General features: G+C 35.2%; 1 protein-coding gene across 1 annotated transcript; it reads left to right on the top strand.

The window, feature by feature from the left end:
• LOC115428027 (CMP-N-acetylneuraminate-beta-galactosamide-alpha-2,3-sialyltransferase 2-like) lies at positions 1-24,841 on the top strand. Its single transcript, XM_030146801.1, has 7 exons — positions 1-759; positions 16,584-16,832; positions 16,937-17,127; positions 17,238-17,420; positions 21,196-21,241; positions 21,327-21,446; positions 24,579-24,841. Exons 1-7 carry the CDS (start codon positions 712-714, stop codon positions 24,744-24,746), a joined length of 1,005 nt encoding a protein of 334 aa, XP_030002661.1. The 5' UTR covers positions 1-711; the 3' UTR covers positions 24,747-24,841.
• Positions 24,842-26,229: the final 1,388 nt, after the last annotated feature.

Genomic DNA, 26,229 nt, shown 5'->3' with positions numbered 1-26,229 from the left:
TCCTGTTTTATTCACAGTGGGGCTCGCTGTCAGGCTGCAGCTCAGACAAACTCCACGCAGAGTGTTTCCGCGTTGCGTTCGTGACATCTGATCTAGTCCGTTTTGCGCACTGTCTGCTTGCGTAAATCTAATGAATTAGAAACGACGCGCCTTTTTCTGCATGAATTTACGATTATTAAATGTTTTTTTCTCTTTCTACTCCCGCTTTTTAATTTTGAAATAAAGCTTCTTTTGTCCTCATGTCGAGAGACGCGCACTGAGATCCACTTCTCTGGTGGAAAAGGCACTTTTTACGCGCAATGGCACAGGACCACAGCCGTGGATTTTGAACTAATGGAACTTTTTTAATTATTTATTTTTAAGAAGACGACGCAGATTACCTTACGCACTGGATTATCCTCACATTTACAGACTTCTGCATTTTTAACTCATGTCTTTGTTCTGTCTGTAATATGACAACCATGCCTTTATTATTATATATATGCGTAATGCGCACATTTTCTTGTTGTGTTGGTGGAGTTTTGTGAACAATAAACGCCACTGAAATGGAAACTGGTGTTGGTGACATGTACCTTCAGGGTGTCTGGTGTCGCTCACACCCTCAGCCCATCCCATTACAACAGAACAGCATTGTGTGTTTATAGGTGCCTCCCTACTGTCATTTCTATCAGTTGTATTTGTCTTTGTTCATCATCACGGGCAGAACTACCTATGCGTGAAATTTACTTTGGAAATAAAACTCACTCATCCACTCATCAGGTAGGAGAGAAAAAACTATCTCTATGTACACACTGTAAATAGTTTGTATGATGTGTTAATACAGATAATTAGGATTAATTGTTGGTTTTATTTAAAAGCTTCAACACTAACACATTGTTTTTCTCATTCACTAAAGCTAATATTCACATCCAAAACTCTACATAATAGAGGTAGAAATAATAGTTGAATTGTACATTTATTTTTTCTAAAGGCTGTTTCATGTATTTCATATCACTGTGTTGTGACAGTGTTTACCCTACTTAGATACTAGATAGAATAATATTTTTAATGTCACTAAGAACTACTACTGCTACTAATGATAATAATAATAGTGGCAGATTCACACAAAATGGCTGGGGCGGCGCAGGCAGGAAAATGGTGGTGTCCAAGTGGGCGAAGATCCCTTGAAGATGGAGCAAAATTAACATTATAAATGCTTCAAATCACTTAAAACTGTATTTTTTATTATTATTATTATTATCATAGACTGATGAAATGAATAGAACTTAACCTCACTAATCTGACCACTTTTAGAACCAAAACAAAGAGTTAGCTTTAATAAGGTTGGCCTCAGTTATGGCATTGAATTCCACTGAATTCCAAAAAAGTTTAAATTAGAAACAACAGGATACAGCAGAGGTATTACCACGTATAATAACTACAACTATTATAATACTTCAAACTATCATTTGAAATATTTAATAACACACTTGTAGTAAATGTAATTTTAATAAGGCTTAAAACAAAAATACCGTCTCATTTGTGAGGTACACATTTTAAATATTATGTAGAATATTATATATGTTTACAAAACATACTATGGATTACAATCATATTTCACAACACAATGTACACTTTAAGTCAGTGGGACATGTCTGCTGGCAAATTCATTATTTTTAGGAAGTGTTTATTAACATACAACTAAAACACATAACTAACCCTGAGATCTAACAAGTTTTCTACTTTGTACTAGGCCTACTAGTACTTCCTACAGGAAAATGTGTGTGTATGTAGGATACTTGATCTGCCAAGCAAAACACTAATGATTAACAAGATGCTGACACATATCCAACGGCCAGTAAATCCAGTCAAATGTATCTACACCTCCCAGTTAGATATAGGCCATATTTGACCAATTTGTCTTTTTCATAAAATCACTGGCTGTGTTCCACGGCAGTTGAAAGATATTTATTAATCAGTGAATGCAGTTCTATAATACATTACATACCTTCTGTGGCTACCTGTTTGTTTTTCTGGTATGCAGACCCAAATACTGATCGAATACTCTTCATGATAAGACTTTAGTTTAGGTTTAATTTGTAAAATCTTAAGTACACGTGGGCCAAAAGTTTATTTATAAAAAAAAAAAAAAAGAAGAAAAAAGAAGAAAAACCTGTTAAACCAGTAAGATGTGAGTCTGTAACTAAATAGACTTAAATCCTGGTAAACTGGAGTCATGCTGAACTGTGAATGAAAGACACTGCACTGTTGCTCTGTCTTCACCGTGATCATCTGCTTATGATGGTGTCAGATTTCTAAGTTTCCCATACTTTGTTTCTGTGGTGTTGTCTGACAGATTTTACCATTAGTTTTCCAGAGCTGTTGCCGTACTGTGACTTAGACCGCATGCCTGAAAAATGCCTGTCGTGAAGGCAAACATGTCCAATTAGTTAACCAGGTCATATATTTCCAGTAAAAAACACAGCACTTATGAAGTGGTGTGCTTATGATTCAGACTTCGCACCAAATAAAACTGATGGCAGATTTAAGATGTGGATTTCAAAGGGTTTAACTACCTATTATTCATTTGTCCATAAGGGGATATTTCAGAGTTTTGAAACTCTACAGAAAGATCCTGGACTGGGAAAAGAAGATTTGGTAACACTTTACTTGAAGGTCTAGTTTATAATGCATTAAGCGCATATTCATAAGACATTTATAATGCATTTATAATGCTCTTATGTTGCTCTTATGTTGCACCAGTGTTCTTAATAACTCTTTATTTTGCAAAAACAAAACATTAAAAGAACAGAGACAGTAAATAGAAGTGTTACATGTTGCTTTATACATAAATAAAAAAAAATAATGTGGCAGCTCTAAATCTGTGTTAATTCAAACATACTTTTTTTTTTTTTAATAAATATGAAATCCCTAAAATAGATGGGTATAGGGACCAGTGACAAAGCCTAACAAAAGTTCCCCACCTAAAAAACTAAATTCCTTCACACTGCTTTGGTATGGATGTATAAAACATTATGAAAGCTGAATTTATAATACATTATGCCTACACTTATAATACTTTATTAACCTTGGTATAAGTTGTTGTACATGATCATAAACTGTTGTAATGACTTTTATAATGCATTATAAATGCATTATAATGTCTTATGAATGTGCGCTTTATGCATTATAAACTAGACCTTCAAGTAAAATGTTACCAAAGATTTTTTTAGGTACCTGCAAGTGAGACATTATTTTAACAAAAATTTTAAAGAGGTGTTACAAAAAGGTGAGATAAGGTTCATAGAGGTGTTTATGTCATTAACTAAACCTGGAGCAAACAACAAAATTATTTCCAAATTATATAATGCCATACAATTATCTAAACAAGAGAATACAGGATACATAAAGAATAAGTGGGAAAAGGAAATGAAGATTACACAGGAGAGCTGGGAGAAAATATGCCAACTACAGTGGTTCTCATCTGGGTCAAACACATGGTGCGAGTTCTGCTGGAAAGACATCATAAGATTTTTTGTCACACCCATTCAGAAGCGACACCAAGGCAGCGGGGACGCTTGTTGGAGACTTTGTGGGTCTAATGGAGCCAACCACTTCCATACTTTTTGGAACTGTCCGGTTATAAGACCTTACTGGGAAGAGATTCACAAACATATACAAAATGTATTTAATGTAAACATTTTGTTTAAATGTGAGACCATGTATTTGGGTAATCTATTGTTTGAGTCATGGAACATTAAAGACAAAAAATTATTAGCTACATTGTTGGCAGCCAATCAGAAATCAGTTATGAGGAAATGGTTAAAAGTAGAACCGCCCACCATTGATGAATAGTTTGGAACTGTCTATTAGATTTATGTTATGGAGAAGATATCCTTTTCCCTCAGAGTTGAAAAAGAAAAATTGTATAATATCTGGTCTAAATGGACTGAGTACATAAAACCAACCAGATCAGATTTCATTTGATTATATTTGTGCTTTGTGTTAATCTATCTGCTTTTATGTGAGGTGATGATTGTATGAGGTGGTGCGCTCCCCTGTTCTGTTTTGTTGTTTTAATGTTTCAACTAAAATTAAGGGTCCATAAAAAAGAAATTATAGAAGGGAAATATAGATATAATGATCTAAACTTTTTGTATCCATCCTAATGTGTTTTTTGTTTGTTTGTTTGTTTTTTAATGATTATGTAATTAATAGATGTGATGAACATTTGCCTTTCTAATGAAAAGATAATAAAAAAAAAAAAAAAAAACATGGCACTGTCCCACTTAAGGCCATTTTCAGAATGGGTATCCGGAGCCGTACTGTACCTGGATACGATGACACCTTTCCCACAGATGTTGTGTTCACAAGCAGGTACCAAGGCTCGTGCCTGAGTGGGGTGTTACAGGGCCAAAACCAAAACAGCAGAAAGTGGTGTGGAAGGTGTCAGAAGTATTCCCATTCATTCCTCAGGCAGAAGTATAGATACTTGGGTTTGAAAAGACTTCTGTAGAAACTGAAGTATCAGCTCAGGCTTTTTACTCAAGTAAAAGTGTAAAAGTACTGGTTTCAAAACTACTTAAAGTATAAAAATAAATGTAAAGGCTTAAAATGCCATTAGGACAAAAGCTTAGGTGGCACCACAGGGGCCTATAGTGCACTACCCCACCCCCCAAATAACATGTTTCTAAAGGCCATAATGACTATAATGTTTTATTAAAATGTTAATGTTGAAACATTTCGGATGCTCTAGTCCAGTGGTTCTCAACCTTTTTTCAGTGATGTACCCCCTGTAAAATAGTTTTTCAGCCAAGTACCCCCTAACCAGCGCAAAGCATTTTTGGTTGAAAAAAAATGACTTAAAACAGAGTGCTGTGCCTTCAGTGTCTGATTTATTAAACTTTGGAACTCCATTTGTAGTGGTCTCTCTTGAACTATTTGGAAATAAAAAGATATAACTGAAAAAAGAAAGAAAGAATTAACTTAATTATAAATAAAGATTTGTGCACATAAAAATAATTATCAACATAAAGTGTCCTCCTTTGGAATCATAGTAAAGATCTGTTCTCAAAAACATAACATAACATAATAATCTTCAAGATACAGCCAGAATTTTGTCGGCTCTGGTTTGGCCTTGTTTGCCACTTGTCCCTCCATGTTTTCAAAAGAATTACGCTTCAACCACGACTCCATTGTTTGAGTTTTCAAGTGATTGACAGGTGATGCTAGGTGGCATATGACAGGTTGGGTCGAACCATTCTGGTATGGGGGAGACTCTGGGTTTTTAGGAGGATGAAACTGAACAAAAAAATCATTTTATGAACTTATATATTTTCCTGAAATATTTAATTAATTTAATAATTATTTTTAAGGATTTTTGCATGGATGCTACTTATTAAATATATTTTAAAATCTCACGTACCCCCTGGAGTGCCTTCATGTACCCCCAGGGGTACGCGTACCCCCATTTGAGAACCACTGTTCTAGTCTACCTGTTTCAGCCGCATATATCCCCATTGAAAATGAACACATTTTAGTCCAATGCAAATGTATTAAAGAACCATATATGTGCACTACTGAGCATTAACATGTGTTTAATGGAGCGGAAGATAAGATGATTAGTTGAATATAAATATTGGAATGGTGCAAAAAGTCAGGTACGATGGATCGCGTACAAACCAATAGGGTGTCGGAATGGAATATGTTTATACTTCTCATCCAACCACAATCAAATTCACTTTATGGTGCAATTAATCTGGATATTTTTTGTTTAAAAATTTGAATGATAACAAGCCGCAATGAAAACAAACCGAAATGAAAGAGGAGTAATGAGGCTTTTTTTACAATGTAAGGAGTAGAAAGTACAGAGAATTACGTGAAAATGTTAGTAGAAGTAAAAAGTCATCTGACAAATAATACTCCGGTAAAGTACAGATAACTAAAATTTCCACTTAAGTAAGGTAACAAAGTATTTGTACTTGGTTACTTGGCACCTCTGAACAAACGCTGAAGTGACAAACCCTTACATCATCAATCGAGTGACTGTTATGTTCATTTGTCTTCAGTGGCAGAAGGACAGCCAGTACTTTTCTATCTGTGAGCTTGCTTGAGGCAAAGAGAAGAAGCGCGACCTTCATTGTCCCTGATATCTCACCGAGTGGTTTGGTCGCTAAGGGGACTATCGCACCGTCTATTATCTCATGGTGATTAGGTCACTTCCAGTCCTGGGTACAGATCGCTTTCACACTCCGTTCCATACAGGAATCCACGCAGTCCGTACCCAGGACTACCTTCTCAGCTGGACTCGGGTACAGTACTCGCACATGGAACGTTTCCATTCACACTGATAAAATTAAGTGAACTTTGGGGTCCAACGTACTGGGATATGGACTCAGATACCCAGTCTGAAAAACGCCTATCAGGGTTTATCAGTCACTGTGTTGTAAAGTCACATTTATTTGCCAAAATGTTCACTCCCATTGGAATTACAGCTCAGTTCAGAGTGCTGCAGTGTCTTAGAAATGAGAATTAAGTCAAAAGGTCAAAAAGTAATCCAGTACAGTACTGTACCTTTTGAGCTGACATACACTGTAATAAAATCTGTAATTTAACAGAATTTTCACTGTTTATTTTGCAAGATTTTTCCTGTATTTTCAAGATAAAGGAAAATATCAATGAATTGACAAAAATAGACAGTGATTTTACCTGTCAAATGTAAAATAACATGAAAAAAGTGCAACTGTGAATAACCATAAAATTTCAGTTTTTTAAAAGATTTTTTTTTCGTTTTTCACAGAAAAATACAGTTAAAATGCATTTGCAAATGCATCATAATTTCACAAATATTTCTTTTCTATTTATGAGATTAAAGTGTTAATTTAAAGTTTAATACTGTAAAAAAAAAAAAATTAAAACCAGATAAAATTACTGACAATTACCTGTAAAAGAAGTATTTGTTCTGTAAGCTTAACAAGACTTGTTTGTTAATTGACAAATATCTTGTGTAATTACGGGAGGTTTCACAACTAAAATGTGGAATAAATGTATTTTTGTGAATGTATAACATGTATAAACACTGATAAACTTTCAAAATACAGTTTTTATCAGTGGATTGTACAACTTAGTCTCATGGAAAATTATATACATATATATATATATATATATATATATATATATATATATATACATATGTATGTATATATATATATATATATATATATATATATATATATATACATATATATGTGTGTGTGTGTGTGTGTGTGTGTGTGTGTGTATATATATATATATATATATATATATATATACACACATATATGTGTGTGTGTGTATATATATATATATATATATATATATATATATATATATATATATATATATATATAATTTATTTATTTATAGGCAATTTGATTGTTTTAATACATGTAAATATTCTTTAATAAACATTAAAAAGTAAAAAAAAAAAAATCTCATGTAAGTTAGGGCAAAAAGCTGTATTTTAATTTTATGAAAATTACTGTATTTTTATGAGATGGTTATTTTCTGTTATTTTACAGTATTTTTTCGGCACCCCATCTGCCGGAATAATACTGTTTTTATTCTTTTGTTGTTGTTTTTTTGTTTGTTTGTTTTTGTTTTTACAGTGTATTTACTCTCAGTCTCTTTTCTCCAAACATAACAGGACAATGCAGGAAGTTTGTGCATAGTATCAAAAGCACACAGAAAGTCAGAATTGAAAGGCTTCTACTGGGTAGAGTCAACGTTTAGTGCAACCTCTGTTCCCATGAAAAACGTTTGTCAAAAAATAAGAAACATGAAACCTAAAGACGTGACAGTCAGAGTGAGGTCACAACACCTGACAGTCTGGTTTGTCGCAGCTCTTTGTGTCATGGAAAATTTATTGCAAATGCTGTGCTGATTCCTTGTTACGGAAACTGATAATTACAAGCAATCTAACTGTGGTAAAACAACAAACCCAGACATTGTGTGTCAATTTGGCACGGTCATGTAGACAAAAAACAATGAAAGGCTGTTAAGAATGAGCTCGGACAGATGAGGCTTTTCAATGCCATAGAAACAAATGCCGATAAAGAATGACAGAGCACTGTTGACATTATGGGGTAAACAACCATTGTCATGACACGTCACCGTCAAAACAAAGGTGGAGTAAAAGTTAAAACTATCAGTTGCATGTAGTCATGTCTATTAAGTACTTGGACAGTGACACACATTTGGTTTGTTCCTCTGTATATCACCAGAAAGGATTTAACATGAAGCGATCCAAACGTGACCTTGTGAAGTTGTAGCTTTAATTCAAGGGGTTTAATAAAAACTGTGCATTAACCATTTGAGATCTGTAACCATTAGCCTATAAACCAAGTTCCTGCATTTCCAGAGGCCCAGATGAAATCTGTTTCCTCATTATTCTATGACAAATGTAGCACATGTTGATCCCATATGTTGAATCTGCTGTTCAGTGGAAGTGAGGTCAGAAGAGCTGCCAGTGTTAGTGACAGAGGTTGTCCTTCCATTGTCAGATAGATAGAAAATCAACAAACTGGTACATTCTTAACCCATACAGACCCAGTTCTACTTTTGTGGTACTTCCTGAATGCTTTTTTTCCTCTATATTTAACCTTTCTGAATTGATTTATGACTATTTCTTGTAAAATTATCCTCTGTGTTTTGCGTTTTTTTGTTGTTGTTTTTATGTGAAAATCAGGTATTTTCCTAAATTTAATTTTCTGATCATGTAGATCACAGGTGTCAAACATGTGGCCTGGGGGCCAAATCCGGCCCGCCAAAGGGTCCAATCCGGCCCTCCGGATGAATTAGTGAAATACAAAATTCAGGTTCCACATACAGACCAATTAGATCTCAAGTGGGTCAGATCAGTAAAATAGTATCATAATAACTTATAAATAATGACAACTGCAGATTTTATCTTTGTTTTAGTGAAAAGAAGAAAAATTACATGAAAATGTTTACATTAACAAACTATCCCTTGACATAAAATGTGAATAACCTAAACAAATATGAACAACCCGAAATGTCTTAAGAGAAGTAAGTGCAATTTTATCAATATTTTACCTGGTACTATATGTTTGGTGTATTAGTAACTGTAATGTAAGTTGTAACGCACATGTGTAAATGATAAACTGAGGCAGAATATTGTTCAATTGCATCTGTTTTTCTTAAGACATTTCAAGTTGTTCATATTATTCAGATTTTTAAGGAAATGTTGTAGATGTAAACATTATCATAATGTCATTTGACTTTTTTCACTGTTATTATTTTACTGATCTGGCCCACTTGAGATCATACTGGGGTGAATGTGGCACCTGAACTAAAATGAGTTTGACACCCCTGATGTAGATGTTCCTTAGAACTCAGATTAAAATGCTTAAAAGCATTAGTAGACAAATAGATGGGTTCTTATTCTGAGCTAGCCAGTAGTTTGTAATTTGGATGTCGTCATGTGGGCGTTTTTGCAACCAGAAAGGACCATATTTGGATAAAAGGGGAGGAGCTATGGGTGCTAAAAATGCTTAACAGTGAACCTCATGAAGCCAACGATATGTTATGAAGTCCTGTTGGTGGAACACTTTAAAGCAGGGGTGTCAAACTCATTTTAGTTCAGGGGCCACATACAGCCTGATATGAAATAAAGAGGGCCAGACCAGTAAAATAATATAAATAATAGGATAAGAACTTTTGAGTGAAAAAGTAAATTCCATAATGAAAATGTTTACATCTACGAATTACACTCGAACATAACATGAACAAATAACACTGCAAACAAAAAGTTAAGAATATTTCATTTTTATTAGGTAATTTTTTTTTTGTCATTTTTGCCATTAGTAAATAAATCTGTGGTCATTACAGAAATGTGTTTCAATTTAATTCACACAAAAATAAAGTAAGAAACAATGTGCAAGAATCCCAACTGAAAAAAATAGCCCCAAAATTAAAAATATCCTTAACTTTTTGTTTGTAGTGTATGAACAACCTGAAAATTCCTAACATAATTAAGTGCAATGTTAACAATATTATGCCTTAGTTTATCATTTATACATGTGAATCACAACTTAAAGATCACAGTGGATCTACAAATACACAAAGCATTTAATAACAGGCAGAATATTATTAAAATTCCACATACTTCTCTGAAGACATTTCAGATATTCACATTTTTTATAAAAGGCTAGTCTATAAATGTAAATATTTGTGTGTAATGGAACTGTTTTTTTACACTAAAACAAAGAGAAATGATTTATGATTTATAGTTTATTATGATAGTATTTTACTGGTCTGATCATTTTAGATTGAAATGACCTGAAATGATTTTAACATCCTTGATCGTTAATGTCTTCAGTGTTATTTTTGCATTTCACAAATTCATCCCAGGGGCCGGATTGAACCCTTTGGCGGGTCGGATTTGGCCCCCGGGCCGCATTTTTGACACCTGTGCTTTAAAAACAACTACAGTTGAGCTGTGGTTTTATTTATTAAATAGCAGCTCTGAAATTCCAATTCATATCAATGTTCATATGAATTCTTCTTTTGAACATCTTCTCTCAGCCTCTTAAGTGATGTTGGGTTTTCTGGATCACTATTGCTCTCTGACAAATAGGAGTAGCTTTCCTATTCACAATAAAAGTGACTTTCTTCAAAAAAAAAAAAAGAACTCAGATTAAAGTTGAGGGTTATTATATCAGAAACAGACAAAACTGAAGAAAAAGTGACTTTTTCAGCAAAATATCAATAACTGAACATATAAAAGTGTTCTCATCCACTGTCATTTATCAAATTCCATGTGTTTTACTGGTGAATCAATGTTGTAGTAGATGACAGTGTTTCCACATTCACTACAGAGCCTCTGAACATCCAAATGGGTCATATCTGATGACCATAAAAAGACGACAAACGCCAAAATTACACTAATTATTTACATATATTGATAGGATTAATAGATCTACAGGTATTAAACAGTTTAGATCAATAGATGTTTTTGGTCGTCGGTGGATGTTTGGGTCTTTATGGGTTAAAAGGAAAGAATCTACTAGTGAACTCAGCAACACCAAAAGGCCTAGAACAGTGGTTCCCAACCTTTTTTGTCTTGTGACCCCATTTTAACATCACAAATTTCTGGCGACCCCAGACATTCAAAACTGAGACATTCTTTTGGCTAAAATGAATTTGTTTTTGATCATGTAATAGTTTGCTATACTATGTTACAAAAAAACGTTAATTTTAGATGACATTTAGTCTATATAATGTATATTATTATGGACAGAGGCAGAAAAGCCAGGTGTAGATTACTGCACAAAGTGAGAATTTGATTTTCCTTGGTCAGGATATGTACAGTCAGTCCAGCTTGGATTTACAAGGCTGACAATTAATACTGAACAAACATGAACTCAAACTATGAATTATGAAAGAGCTGCAGCATCTGAAACCGACCACAATGAACATTTGACGGATAAACAGGAAACCACAGTGCAGTTGTCATGTCTTTTATGTATTGTGATTGTCTCTGTCAATTCACCATATATTTTTTATTAGTATCTAATTTTTATTTATTTATTTCATTTTTATCAATTACTACAAATTTCAGGCGACCCCATTTGAATTTCAGGCAACCCCACATGGGGTCCCGACCCCAAGGTTAAAAAACACTGGCCTAGAAGAACACATAAGACAAATAAAGGAGATGATTGTTTTGTTGATAAAGAAACCACCTTTTAACATGTTTGGGCAGGTAAGAATCACTATCAAAGTCTAGAATCAAGAGACGCCTTCATGAATGGAAACAAAACAAGCTGCAAACCATTGGAAACACCCAAGAGGTGTGTAGAATTTACTAGAAAATATCTAAAAGTCCTGCTCAGTTTTGGAAAAGGATTGTCAGGACCGATAAAAACAACACTAACTTGTACCAGAATGATAGTCAGAGAAAAGCACACAGAAGGAAAGAAACAGAGCTTGATTCAAAGCAGACCACATCCTGTATTCGATGCAGTAGAGGCAGGTTTATGGCATGGACCTGTGTGTCTACCAGCAGAACTGGTTTTTGTTGATGATGTGATGCTGATAGAAGGAACAGGATAAATTCTGAAGTAAACAGTCTATCATCTCTGCTCAGATTCAGACAAATGCTGCAAATTAATAGGACAGTGCTTCACATTACAGATGAACAATGTTAGTATAATCCAGTGTTTCTCAAAAAGTGGGGCAGGCCCCCCTGGGGGGGCGCGAAGGCTTGCCGGGGGGGCATGGGATCATTCCTAGGTGTTTATTTTTTCTTCAGGTTCGTACATGTAGCAGGTGGAACTAATGTTTTAGCGTTGGAGCACCCTGGACTCATTTTAGGGACGTACAACAAACAAATCTACTGCCATGTTGATCTGTCACTAGACTAGACAAAGAGTTTAGGTTTGGAGAGTGGTCAAGGATTGGACTGGAAAAGAAAAATATGCAATGTTTCTGTTTTTGCACAGTTTGTACAGTTTGCACTTTGATGTTCTCAGATGTGCAGCATAAACGGGCTCATTGCAGCCACTGATATTGTTAAAATGTTCATCTTTGTTACCAAAATGTGTTTGTTCTTCTAAAAAAAAAAAAGTACCTTATTGTCATAGTTGTAAGATAATTACACATTTCTTATTTTTTATTTTGAAAAATAGTGTCTCAGGGAGCAGTCTTGTTGAGTTCATTTGTATTGTTCAATCAAAAATGTACATTATTTTTAATTTGCACAACAAATTATTCAAGGAAAACCAAAAAGTATTCTTATGATATTGATGTTTCTTTCAATAAAAGTAATAATTGCACCACAGGTACAATGTTGTTGGGGATGACGGAGCTTGGAGATTTTTCGTTCTCCAAAGGGGGGCCCGACACAAAAAGATTGAGAACCACTGGTATAACCCAAGGGCTTTGACGGTAAAGAAATCAGATGCTCTTCAGTGGCCGAGTCAGTCACCTGATCTCAACCCAATAGAGCAACTTTGCAGATACTGAAGAATAAACCAAAGGTAGAAAATATCCACAAACTAGCAGCAACTGAAAAAGCATGTCCAGGGCAGAAGTCTGTTGACGTCCATGGGTTCCAGACTCCAGGCAGTCTCTGACTACAAAGGACTGTCATCCAAATATTACAGACCATCCTCAAATTTATAATGACTTTTTTCAATTACTTTTTATCCTCTGAAAATGGAGGAACATTATATAAAAATGGTTGTAATTTTTAAACAGTTTATGAATTTAATTTTTTTATAAGTCACTTGAATTAAAGCTGAAAGTACAGATGTACAAACGATGTTTTACTAAATCAGGGGTGTCATACTCGTTTTAGTTCAGGGGCCACATTCAGCTAAATTTGATCTGAAGTGGGCTGAACAAGTAAAATAATATATAAATAATGTCAAGTCCAAACTTTTCTCTATGTTTTAGAGTGAAAAAAGTAAAATTACATCATGAAGAGGTTTGCATCTACAAACTATCCTCTCAAACAATGTGGATAAAATGAACAAACTGAAAAAATGTGTAATTTTAACAATATTCTGCTTCAGTTTATCATTTCCACATGTACATTGTAACTTACAGATCACAGTGGATCTACAAATACACAAAATATTTAGTAACAGGTGGAATATTATTAAAATTGCACTTACTTCTCTTAAGACATTTCAGGTTGTTCATATTTGTTCAGGTTATTCAGATATTTATATTTTGCAACATTATACTGTGTTTTAGTGTAAAAACATGAAAACATTTACATTTACAGAGAGAAAAAATTAGAGTTGTGAGTATTTATAGGTTATATACCCACCTGAGATTGAATTTTTCTGAATGTGAAACCTGAACTAAAATGATTGTTCATATCTTAGTATAATTTTTGCATTTCACAAATTCATCCCAAGGGCCGGACTGGACCCTTTGGAGGGCCGGATTTGGCCCCTTGAGCCACATGTTTGACACCTGTGTACTAAATACTTATCACTTCCTTTTAATACAAGTGTGAGACTTTTATTTGATTTATCTTCTGTTTGTGTTTAGATGCTATTTATCTCATTACTGTGCAGACGTTTTTATCAGTTTTAGTATATCTTGTATTTATTCTTATTTTACTAGTTAAAGCATATCATCTTTGTACAGCACTTTCTGCACTTTGTGTTGATTTAAATGTGCTGTATAGATAAACTTGATCTTGACTTATAAACCAGAACGTAAATGAAGGTGGAATCACATAATGCAGTGTTTTTCAACCTTGGGGTCAGGACCCCACATGGGGTCGCCTGGAATTCTAATGAGGTCACCTGAAATTTCTAGTAATTGATTAAAAAAAAAAAAAAACTTACTGATAAAAAATATATGATGAGTTTAGAGAGACAATCATAATATATAAAACACATGACAAACTCTGAAGCTGAAACTGAAGCACATCTCAACCTGGTTTTTCTGCCTCCATCCATAATAATATACATTATATAGCCTAAATATTGTCTAAAATTAACATTTATTTGCAACATAGTATAGCAAACTATTACATGATCAAAAAAAAATTCATTTTAGCAAAAAAATGTCTCCGTTTTTAATGTCTGGGGTCGCCAGAAATTTGTGATGTTAAAATGGGGTCAGGAGCCAAAAAAGTTTGGGAACTACTTATCTAATGTGACTTATATCTGCAGCTACTGTATATACAGCGTTAGGTATGAGTGACTTTTTGGTAATGATAGTTTGTATGTTTTGTTTTGTATTGGTGGGTTTAATGCGGAACCTGATTATGAATATGTGGGGGCCAGAAAAATAATTTTTTGTGTTAATTGGAAAATGGTTGGTCTTGGGGGAGGAGCTTAGTCTTTATAATGCTCTGGCTAACAAGACACTTGAGGAGAGAAGGGGATGCCACACAGTGAACTGTAGACTTTACGGTATTGTCCTATGCCAGGGGTGTCAAACTAATTTTAGTTCAGGGGCCACATTCAGCCTAATTCGATCTCAAGCGGGCCAAACCATTAAAATAATAGTATAAAAACCTATAAATAATGACAACTCCAAGTTTTTCTCTTCATTTTAGTGCAATGAAAACATTAAATTATGAAAATATTTACATTTACAAACTATCTTTTCACCAAAAAGATGTGAATAACCAGAAAAAAATGTAATTTCTTAAGAAAAATAAGCTAAATTTTAACAATATTACGCCTCAACTTATCACTTGTACATGTGCATTATTACACACAATGTTACACGAACATAATATTGTTGAAATTTTGAGGTTTGGAATGTGTAACTAAAATAAGAATGTCTACAATATTATGTGTCAACTTATTAACACAACTTACAAATCAGATCTACAAATCCACAAAACATGTAGTAACAGACAGAATACTGTTCAAATTGTACTAACTTTCAGGTTGTTCACATTTTATTGTAAGGGTTGTTAGACTATTATTTGACTTTAGATCACATTGGGTTAAAACCATTTCAACACCTTTGACTGTTAATATCTTCAGTGTAATTTTTGCACACCATAAAATCATGCCGCGCGCCAGATTGGAACCTTTGGAGGGCCGGTTCTGGCCCACAGGCTGCATGTTTGACACCTGTGTCCGATGCTTTAAGTTTTTTTTTTGTTTTGTTTGTTTTCCACTGTAAATAAATGCACAGCTAATTCATTACTTGCAACTCCAGCCACTCTTTTATTTGTCCCGACTGAGTCAAAGAGAATCCCACCATTATGTAATAGTCTGTGTTTTTTCATGATGTGTGAATACAGAGAAAGACTGAACTTCCTTCTCTGCTGTTATTTATATGAAAAGATGTTTAGTTATGAGGTAACACAATGCACCTGAAATAACTGAGCAAAAATATTTTACTGCTAAACTGTAAGGAATGATATATAAATACATATACATTTGTAGTTAATGCTGTGGAAAATAAAATGTCTTAGAAAAATTTCTGCACCAGGAAGGAACTAAGCTAACTTACTCTCCATCAAAAGGGAGCTAAGTTATTGTGAGGTGTTCAATATGTCTCTCTTTCTATATTAGAAGTTCTTTTCCACTCTTTCATTAACATAGATTAGGGCATTGGCATGATCATCAACCATGCCACAGACTTTAATCATGGTGTTAGGAAAATCACAACTATAACAGAATGTGAAGATAATGCAGCAAAATGTCCGATATGACAGAACATGCAGATAACTTTAGCAAATGTTCATAAAGTTTGCTGCTACAACCTGATATGTGAAGTTGGAGAAAATTTAATTACCAACAACAACTGTAACTTTGTTTTTAATTTAGAAAGAAATGTAAGAATAAATTGCCAGAAATATGAGGTGGATGTGTTATTAAGTCAATAAAACTTGTGAACACTTTGAAGATTATATCTATATCAATGAATCCGATTTTCTCTGTGATAAAAATATATTGAATTGAGTGGTGGTAATTAGGTCTCATGAATTACTTTTCATAGAGCAGGTGAGTTCATGTAGTGACCCCCTCACCTTTTAACTGCCCTCTTTATGAATGAAGAATCACTTGAGCATTTTAGATTTTTATCTAAAGACTAAAACTCTTTCCCTTTCACAGAGCATCTCACTCAGCATGTCATCCAAATACAAGCTCTTAATTTTTCTGCTGCTTGTCACTGGGGTCTGTCTGGTATTGAGGGAAATGAGACCAGACATTTCTGTCAGTCTTCCACTCCCTACATCCTGTCTATGTGACAAGTGCTTAAAAGATGATGATCCATGGGTTATGAAGCATTATGACACATCTGTCGAACCGTTTTTGACAACAGACTTAAATGTCTCAGAAGAAAGTTTTAAATGGTGGAAGGTAAGAAAGGCTCTCATCATTGCTGAAGCTTCATGTGCATGAATACTACCTGGTTAACTCACAACTCCTTTATTAACAAATGTGGTGTGTTTCATATGTGTCAGAATTTACAGACAGAATCCCGCAGCTACGATGTCTTTAAAGCAACAGTGGCCAGTCTGCTCCAGATGTTTCCATCCCCTCCACATAAATCCAGCTCCAGTAACTGCTGGACTTGTTCGGTGGTGGGCAACAGCGGGAATTTAGTGGGGGCAAATTATGGACAGCTAATCGATTCCCACGATGTAGTCATACGGTAAATATACAGTAAAAAAAAAAAAAAAAAAAAAAAAGCGTGTGTGTGTGTGTATGTGTGTGTGTATGAAACATGGCTAATTTACTATGACTTGAACCATATGTATTTAGGATGAACAAAGGTATGACCAAGGGCTTTGAAGAGGATGTGGGGAGAAAAACAACACATCGTGTCATGTATCCAGAGAGTGCGATGGACGTGGAAAACGACACTCATCTTGTCCTGTTTCCATTTAAGATAATGGACATTGAGTGGATTATGAAGGCTTCAACAACAGGTTTTTATGGACGACGGTGAGTGATGTCTTGTCAGCATGTAAACCAGTGTTTTTCAACCTTGGGGTCGGGACCTCACGTGGGGTCCCCTGGAATTCAAATGGGGTCCCCTGAAATTTCTAGTAATTGGTAAAAAAAATAAAAATAAAAATTGCTAATAAAAAATAAATGGTGAGTTGAGACAAGCCCAATACATAAAAGACATGGCAAACTGTGAAGCTGAAACTGAAGCACTGTGGTTCTGTTTATCTGTCAAATGTTCATTGTGGTCGGTTTCAGATGCTGCAGCTCTTTCATAATTCATAGTTTGAGTTCTTGTTTGTTCAGTATTAATTGTCAGCCTTGGAAATCCAAGCTGGACTGACTGTACATATCCTGACCAAGAAAAATCAAATTCTCACTTTGTGCAGTAATCTACACCTGGCTTTTCTGCCTCCGTCCATAATTCTATACATTATATAGACTAAATGTCAACTAAAATTAACGTTTATTTGCAACATAGTATAGCAAACTATTACATGATCAGAAACAAATTAATTTTAGCAAAAAAAAAGTCTGGGGTCGGCAGAAATTTGTGTTGATAAAATGGGGTCGCGAGCCAAAAAAGGTTGGAAACCACTGATGTAAACATCTGTATGTATATATGTATATGGGATCTAAGTCACCAACATTATATAAAATGTACAAATACACACACACACACATATATATATATATATATATATATATATATATATATATATATATATATATATATATATGTATATATGCATGTGTACTGTGCTCTCGCCCACCTGGTTGTGCCTCCTTCAGGCTCAGGTCCTCTACTAGAAGCCTGGGAGCCTCACAATTCTGCGCAAGATCTTAGCTGTTCCTTGGACTGCCCCCTTTTGGACACAGATCTCAGATGGTCTTCCTGGTATCTGCTGGAGCCATCCAACTAGTTTGGGAATTTCTGCCCCGATCACTACTGTTGTCGTGTTCTTTCTTCCTGATGTTTATCAACCATCACTATGTCAGGCTGATTGGCCATCACCATTATCAGTGGCTTGTATCTCTTCCAGTAGCCAGGATATCATGTCAGCGGGGTGTCTGATTACTGGCAGGTCATTGGCTTTAATGGCTTGGGTCTTATTTTTGCTCTTCAGCTGACCTTTCAGGATCTAACTTGCCCTCTGTAGGTATTTGGCTGAGGCTGACCTCAGAGGTGCTTCCTCATGATTGCCATTTGCTTGCAGGATCCTCAGGTATTTGTAACTGTTCTGGATGTCCACAGTGTTCTTGTCAGGTAGTTGCGATACCATTCCGTCCACATTTATCTAGTCTGAATGACATCCTGATGTTTTTGCTGTAGATCCAAGTGCGGTGAATCAGAAAGTTGATGTCACACTTATTCTTGGCATAAAGCTTAACGTCATCCATGTAGAGGAGGTGGCTGATGGTTGTTCCACTTTGGAACTGGTACCCAAAGCCACTCTTGGTGATGATCTGGCTGAGAGGGTTTAGGCCTATGCAGAACAGAAGGGGGGGCAGAGCATCTCCTTGTTGTATGCCACATTTGATGATCACCTGTGCAGTTGGCTTTGAGTTGGCCTCCAGAGTCATGTTCCACAGCCTCATGGAGTTCTGGATGAAGATGCTTAGTGTCCTGTTGATGTTATACAGCTTTAGGCACTCCAGTATCCATGTGTGTGGCATTGAGTCATAGGCTTTTTTGTAGTCAGTCCAAGCAGTGCACAGGTTGGTGTTCCTGGTCTCAGTCTCTTGCTGGTTTCCCAACATTGGCAGCTGGTTTATCTGTGTTGCTAGGCATTAATGGAGTGCAGTTAGCTTCTTAAGCCAGTAGACTTGAATCATGTTGGGCCCTGGTGCTGTCCAGCTCTTCATTTTGGACATTCGTATTTGGATCTCTTCTAGGGTGATGACTACTGGGTCTTGTTCTGGGAGTTTGCTGTTCAGCCATTGGATGTTAGTGTTATGTGTCACCTCTTTCTCCCAGATACTCTTCCAGTATTGCTGAGTGTCAGTCCTGGGTGGATCTGTTGTCACCTTGTTACCCTGCCATTGAGAGCAGGCCTTAGCTGGGTTGTTGGAGAACATTAGGGTGGTCCAACAATCATGGTAAAAAATAAAGTTTCAGATAACCTCAATTAGAACCCTGCATTAGGTTTTGGCATTCAAAAGATGATTTAGGAAAACATTTGGAACAAAAAGGAGAAGTGTTAGAGGTTGCACAAGTTGCTGGAAGTTTCCTGGAAATTGACTAATTTTGCCTTTTCAGCATAGCTGAGCTGACCTGCTAAGAGAAGCAGGAGTACTATCAAAACCAAGGTTTGAGTGCTTCATCTAGCAATATATGTATTAAGTAAGGCATAAAGCAGGCTAATTTACTGGAATTTTTACTAATGCTTATTTTGGACTGTTAACAGATAAATACATGTGGCCTGCAGCAGTAGTTAAGCACAAGCCTTTCAAGACAAGACTTTCAGACAGCTGCTAAACTTGTGCATTCCAGAAAAGTTGTCAGTGATGTTGCTGAAAGAGGGGTGGAGCTTATTCAAGACTTCGGGCAGCCGTGGCTCAGGTGGTAGAGCGGTTCATCCAATAACCGAAGGGTTGGCGGTTCGAATCCTGCTCCTAGTCAGTCCGTTGTGTCCTTGGGCAAGACACTTCACCCTCCTTGCCTCCAGTGCCACTCACACTGGTGTATGAATGTTTGGTGGTGGTCGGAGGGGCCGTAGGCACAAATTGGCAGCCACGCTTCTGTCAGTCTGCCCCAGAGCAACTGTGGCTACAAATGTAGTTTACCACCACCAGAGGAAGAATGTGAGAGTGAATGAATAATGGATCAATAATGTAAAGCACTTTGGGTGTCTAGAAAAGTGCTATGTAAAATCCAATCCATTATTATTATTAATATTATTATTAAGACTTCAGCGGTAGCCGAACAAAAAAGAAAGATCACAAACAGTACTGGCTCCAAGTTGTCAAAGAACACAGGAACATTTTTTGTAATTTCAATAAAGCAACAGTGGTTGCTGGACTTTCAAAGTAACATTTTTATGCAAATTGCAGTTTGATTTTGAGAATAAAATTACAAATTATTCTAATATGCCTTATTCATTTGGCTAGTTATGTTATAGTATATAGAGCAATCTTCATGTGTCGTGTGCAACCTCCAAATATGAATTGATTTGCATAAAATTTGGACCAAAGTAATTTGGCCAGATATGGAACCAAATGCAGGGTTCTAATCCAGAGAATCTTTAAAAAAAAAAAAAAATTTGGACCACCCTAGAGAACATCTACTTTATTTTCGTTGCCTGTTCTTCTCTTGGATACCTCTCTAGTCGGGTGGCTAAGGCTCTGTGCCTTTGCTTAGCAGTGCCTCAGCTGTGGACAGCTTGTTGATCCACACCTCTGCTTAGTTCTTGTAGGAGGCTGTTTCTCTCCGTGCTGCCATGATTTTTGCCTCTAGCCTTCTACTATAGTGGCTGGATCATTCAGGTGGTAACACTGCTGACTTAGGCGCAGGAGACTGGGGTTCGAATCATGGCAAGATCATAAGTAAGATCCAGGTGGGCTCTTGGGCAAAGCCCTTAATGCATTTATCCTCAGTAATGAGCAATGCTTCAATGATAGTCCATTTAGCTCTGATGATGCCTGGTATAACTAGTTCCACATCAGGTGTAGAGGAACCAGGACATCCTGATGTAAAATCAGCTACAGAAATTACACATTCATGGAGTTGGGTAGAGAAGTTTATATAATTTCTACCTTATGTTTTCTACAGGTCATATGCTCCGATAATACCAAAAATCAAAGTCAACAAAGATTTGGTGAGTATAAACTTGAAGACATTAATATTTTTGGCTGCAGTGACTCAACAAAACATATTTACAGACTAATTCTCATTTATAACAGGTGAGGGTGGTCAATCCAGCTTTCATGAGATATGTCCATCATTCATGGCTTGAAAAAACGGGCAGCTATCCATCCACTGGCTTCATGACTGTGGTTCTTGCGATGCACATTTGTAACGAGGTGAGCAAAAGCTTGTTGGTGTTAGATTCATAAAATATTTATACTAACCAACAACTTTTTTGTTACCCTACAAAAGCACTTTTATTGTCCAAGCAAACAGTGAATTTGTGAACAGTCTTAAAGCAAAGGGTGTTTGCATACTTCAACCACTAAGAGCAAAATAAGATTCTTAGAGGGAGGCAGTAGGGCACAAGTGTCAAACATGCGGCCCGGGGGCCAAATCCAGCCCGCCAAAGGGTCCAGTCCGGCCCTTTGGATGAATTTGTGAAATGTAAAAATTACACTGAAGATATTAACAATCAAGGATGTTCAATCTAAAGTGGGTCAGACCAGTAAAATACTATCATAATAACCTATAAATAATGAAAAAAACAATTATTTTTTTTTTGTTTAAGTGTCAAAAAAGTAAAATTACATATAAATGTTTACATTTACAGACTGGCTTTTCATAAAAAATATGACCAACCTGAAATATCTTAAGAGAAGTATGTAGTATTTTAACAATATTCTGCCTATTATCAAATGTTTTGTGTATTTATAGATCCACTGTGATCTGTAAGTTGTGATGTATATGTATAAATGATAAACTAAGGTATAATATTAATAAAATTACACTTATTTTTCTTAAGAATTTTCAGGTTGTTCATATTTGTTCATGTTACGTTCAAGTGTGGTTCGTACATGTAAACATTTTAATTATGGAATTTTACTTTTTTCACTCAAAAACATAGAGAAAACTTTGGAGTTGATATTATTTCTAAGTTCTTTTCCCATTATTTACATTATTTTACTGGTCCGACCCACTTTATATCATATTAGGCTGTATTTGGCCCGTGAACTAAAATGAGTTTTGACACCCCTGCAGTAGGGGATGTATGTGGTGGAGTAACAAAGTTTGTGTAATTAAACACAGGAGACCAGTGTTCTGTTCTGTTTAACTCATTGTAAATGTCTATTTATTTACACTTATCGCATTATCTACACCATTTATTTACATATTAATGATATCGACAAAACATTGCACGCAGATTTGATATCTGTTTTAATCTTTCTGCCATAAACAGCTCACATTACACTGCCAGGCTAACGTTACTGCACGCTTTTAATCAGTAAACATTTAGAGTCAACAACCACAGATCAGCTTACAAGTAGGCCAGGATCACATTGTCACATAAAGCTTCAGTAAACAAAGCAGTGCGCAGTAAATGTACAGATACATCCACATGAGAAGTTTTCAACATGAACACTCAAGGGCAAGTCTGGGTTTTATCACTTGAACTCCAATCTGTGACGCTTTATTAAACAAACCCTGAGTTTATGATTTTTTTAATAGTTAATAGTGTAAAGATTTACCGGGGTTATATTTAAGTTTCCATAATGAATCTAAACTGCAACCTCTGACCTCGCAGTCACAGATTACGCATCGTAAATTCTCTCAGAGCTCACAATAATATTTGAGCGTTTTCACTCTATTTGCATGAATCATAGTTGTTTGGTGGTCCATTCACTGAGTATGCTGTGCTACCCATAGGTCATGGTTGAAAAATGATAAACAGTAAAGTAATTGAACTACTGCTCTAGAGCAGAAGTAGGATTACAAAACAGAAGCAGAAGTACAAGTGTTTAAACAAAGGATAAGTTCAATAAGGAGATGTGTTGGAACCCTGGTCTTAGGTGTTTTGGGTGTGTTCCCCATTTCTTTGTTTAACCCATAAATACCCAGTGTTACTTTTGTAATGACTTTTTCTCTCTATTTAACATTTCTTAAGTAATTTATCACTGTTTATTATATTATCCTCTATATTTTGCATTTTTCACTTTAAGTCATGTATTTTCCTATATTTAATTTCATATTTAATTTAGGTGCTCTTGAAAACTCTTCAAAGTAAATTCAAAGGTTATTATATCAGAAGAGAGAAAACTGAAACTTCTGTAAATATCTCATTAACTGAAGGTAAATACAAATGTGTACAACCACTGTCACTGATTCAACTCCATGGGTTTTACTGGTGAATCAATGTTGTAGAACAGGGGTGTCAAACTCATTTTGGTTCAGGGGCCATATTTAGCCCAATTTGATCTGCAGCGGGCCAGACCAGTAAAATAATGACTTAATAACCTATAAATAATGACAAATCCAACTTTTTCTTTTTGTTTTAGTACAAAAAAACCCCAATTAAATTATGAAAATATTTACATATTACAAAAAAGATGTGAATAATCTGAAAAAATAGAAATTTCATTTGAAAAATTAGTGCAATTTTAACAAAATTATACCTTGACTTATTATTTATACATGTACATTACACACAATGCTACATAAACATTTGGTAACAGGCAGAATATTGTTAACATTTTGGAGTTTGGAACTGAAATTTGAACAATTTCTACAATATTCTATCTTTTATTATTAACACAACTACAGATCACAATAGATCCATAAATGCACAAAACATTTAGTAACAGGCAGAATATTGTTCAAATTGCACATTTCGGGTTGTTCATCTGTGTTTATTTATGTATTTATTTGCATTTTATTGTGAAAGAATAGTTTTGTAAATGTAAATATTTTCATAGTGTTATGATATTTTTTTCACTTAAATTTTTTCCACATAATTTTTCACAAAGAAAATTTGTCGTTGTCATTATTTATGGGTTATTGTGTTGTTATTTTTACTTGACATCACATTGGTCTGTATGTGGAACCTGAACCAAAAGTATCTGGACAACCTGGACTGTTCAGGTTCATTTTTGCACTTTCATCCTGCGGGCCGGAATGGAACCTTTGGCGGGCCGGTTTTGGCCCCCAGGCCACATGTTTGACACCTGTGTTGTAGAAGATGACAGTGTTTCCATGTTAACTACGGAGCCTCTGAACGTCCAAATGGGTCATATCTGATGACCATGAAATGATTTTACACCAACTAGTTACATGTATTGACAGGATTAGTGTATCAACAGGTATTAAACAGTTTAAATCAGTACATGGTTTTGGTTGCTGGTGTAACAGGATGTTTGGGTCTTTATGGGTTAAGTCTGTCTAAAGCTACTGGTCTTCAAGTGTTCTGCTTCAGTAGGGATGGTAAATGTTCATTGTAGAAAGCTGATTAATTCAAATGTGTTTTGTTACAGGTCCATGTGTTTGGTTTTGGAGCTGACAGCAACGGAAACTGGAATCACTACTGGGAAAAACTCTGGAACAAAAACTTGAAAACCGGAGTACATCCTGGGAAAAATGAGTATAATATTATTGTACAGCTGGCGAAGACAAAAAAAATAGAGTTTTATAAAGGACACTGATGTTTTTGTTTTTGCTGACTCCTGAAGGATTGAATGTAGTTTTTTTTGTATCTATCATTTGCCGACGAAGATACAGAAGGTTGCAGTTGAATTGAGAGGAAAAAAAAAATTTCCTGACTTCAGTTGTGAGGTCAAGGAAAACTGATCCTTCGCTAAGCCTGTTACTAAAACACTGCACTTCAAACCTACATTAGAAATCAGAGCTAAGCAAGGAGAGATCTGTCAAGTGAAAGCCAGAGCCATGTATGAATGGAGCCCAAAGATAAACTGACACAGTGATGTCATACATGGGACTTCATTAACTTTAATTATATGAGTGTTACAATATGTGGTGGAACTACAGGTTCAACAGCAGGTACTGTTCACTGTTACACAGTTTTTTTAAGCAGATGTCTAAAAGGCACTCACAGCTGGAAGGTAGTATCCATGTTATTTATTAGAAGACCATGAATACACAAGGGCAAACTAAAAATAATATATTGAGTGTATTTTACCTCAAGAATTTATGGGAATTTTTAAGGGGATTTTCTTTATTGTTTTGTTACATCATAGTGACTAAATGATCAGATATTGTAGAGAAAATAATAGCAAGTTTGTTTTTTAATAGTCATTAGATATTGAAGAGATGTAAACAGAAAGGACTGCAAGTTTCTTGGTAACACTTTATTTGAAGGCCTAGTTTATAATGCATTAAGCGCACATTCATAAGACATTATAATGCATTATAAAAGTCATTACAACAGTTTATGATCCTGTACAACAACTTATACCAAGGTTAATAAAGTATTATAAGTGTAGGCCTAATGTATTATAAATTCAGCTTTCATAATGTTTTATACATCCATACCAAAGTGACAGTGTAATAAGTTACAGGAGGACTTTAAGAACTTTTAGTAAAGTGACAATTGTAGCAATTAGCAACTGTATGATATTATAACACAAGTATGATGATGTATGAGCAGTATATGCTGGCTCTAAGTCAAGTGTAAGTCAAAAATTATACATCAAAGTGTTCTTAATAACTCTAACTGTTCCTAATAATAATTTTTCAAAAACAAAACATTAAAAGAACAGAGACTGTAAATAGAAGTGTTACATGTTGCTTTATACATAAATGAAAAGTAATGTGACTGCTCTAAATCTTTGTTAATTCAAAGACATACTTTTTTTTTTTTTTTTTTAATAAAAATGAAATCCCTAAAATAGATGGGTATAGGGACCAGTGACTAAACCTATTAAAAATTCCCCACCTAAAAATCTAAATTCCTTCACACTGCTTCTGTGCCTGAATCCAAATCTCCCAATGTTTATCCGATAACTTTAACCTTAAAACCAAGCATCTGAGGAACTAAACAGTGCACTTTCAAGAACAAACCATAAGCTTAATTTACATTTAATGTGCAATGGTTAATTGTTATGATGGTTATAATGTGTATTGTAACCCAGGACTTGAGATTCTTCCTTCAAACACTGTTGTCACTTT

The sequence above is a fragment of the Sphaeramia orbicularis genome, chromosome 11, assembly GCF_902148855.1.
Source record: "Sphaeramia orbicularis chromosome 11, fSphaOr1.1, whole genome shotgun sequence".
In the NCBI taxonomy this organism is placed as follows: Eukaryota; Metazoa; Chordata; class Actinopteri; order Kurtiformes; family Apogonidae; genus Sphaeramia; species Sphaeramia orbicularis.
Note: the sequence above shows the minus strand (reverse complement) of the source record. Positions and strands in the feature narration are given on the sequence as shown.

Excerpts from the sequence above, each read along its gene's own strand:
- LOC115428027 (XM_030146801.1), top strand. The coding sequence starts at position 712 with ATGCGTGAAATTTACTTTGGAAATAAAACTCACTCATCCACTCATCAG. Across the intron at positions 17,421-21,195 it reads ACAGGTTTTTATGGACGACG|GTCATATGCTCCGATAATAC; the intron begins GTGAGTGATGTC and ends TGTTTTCTACAG. Across the intron at positions 21,242-21,326 it reads TCAAAGTCAACAAAGATTTG|GTGAGGGTGGTCAATCCAGC; the intron begins GTGAGTATAAAC and ends CATTTATAACAG.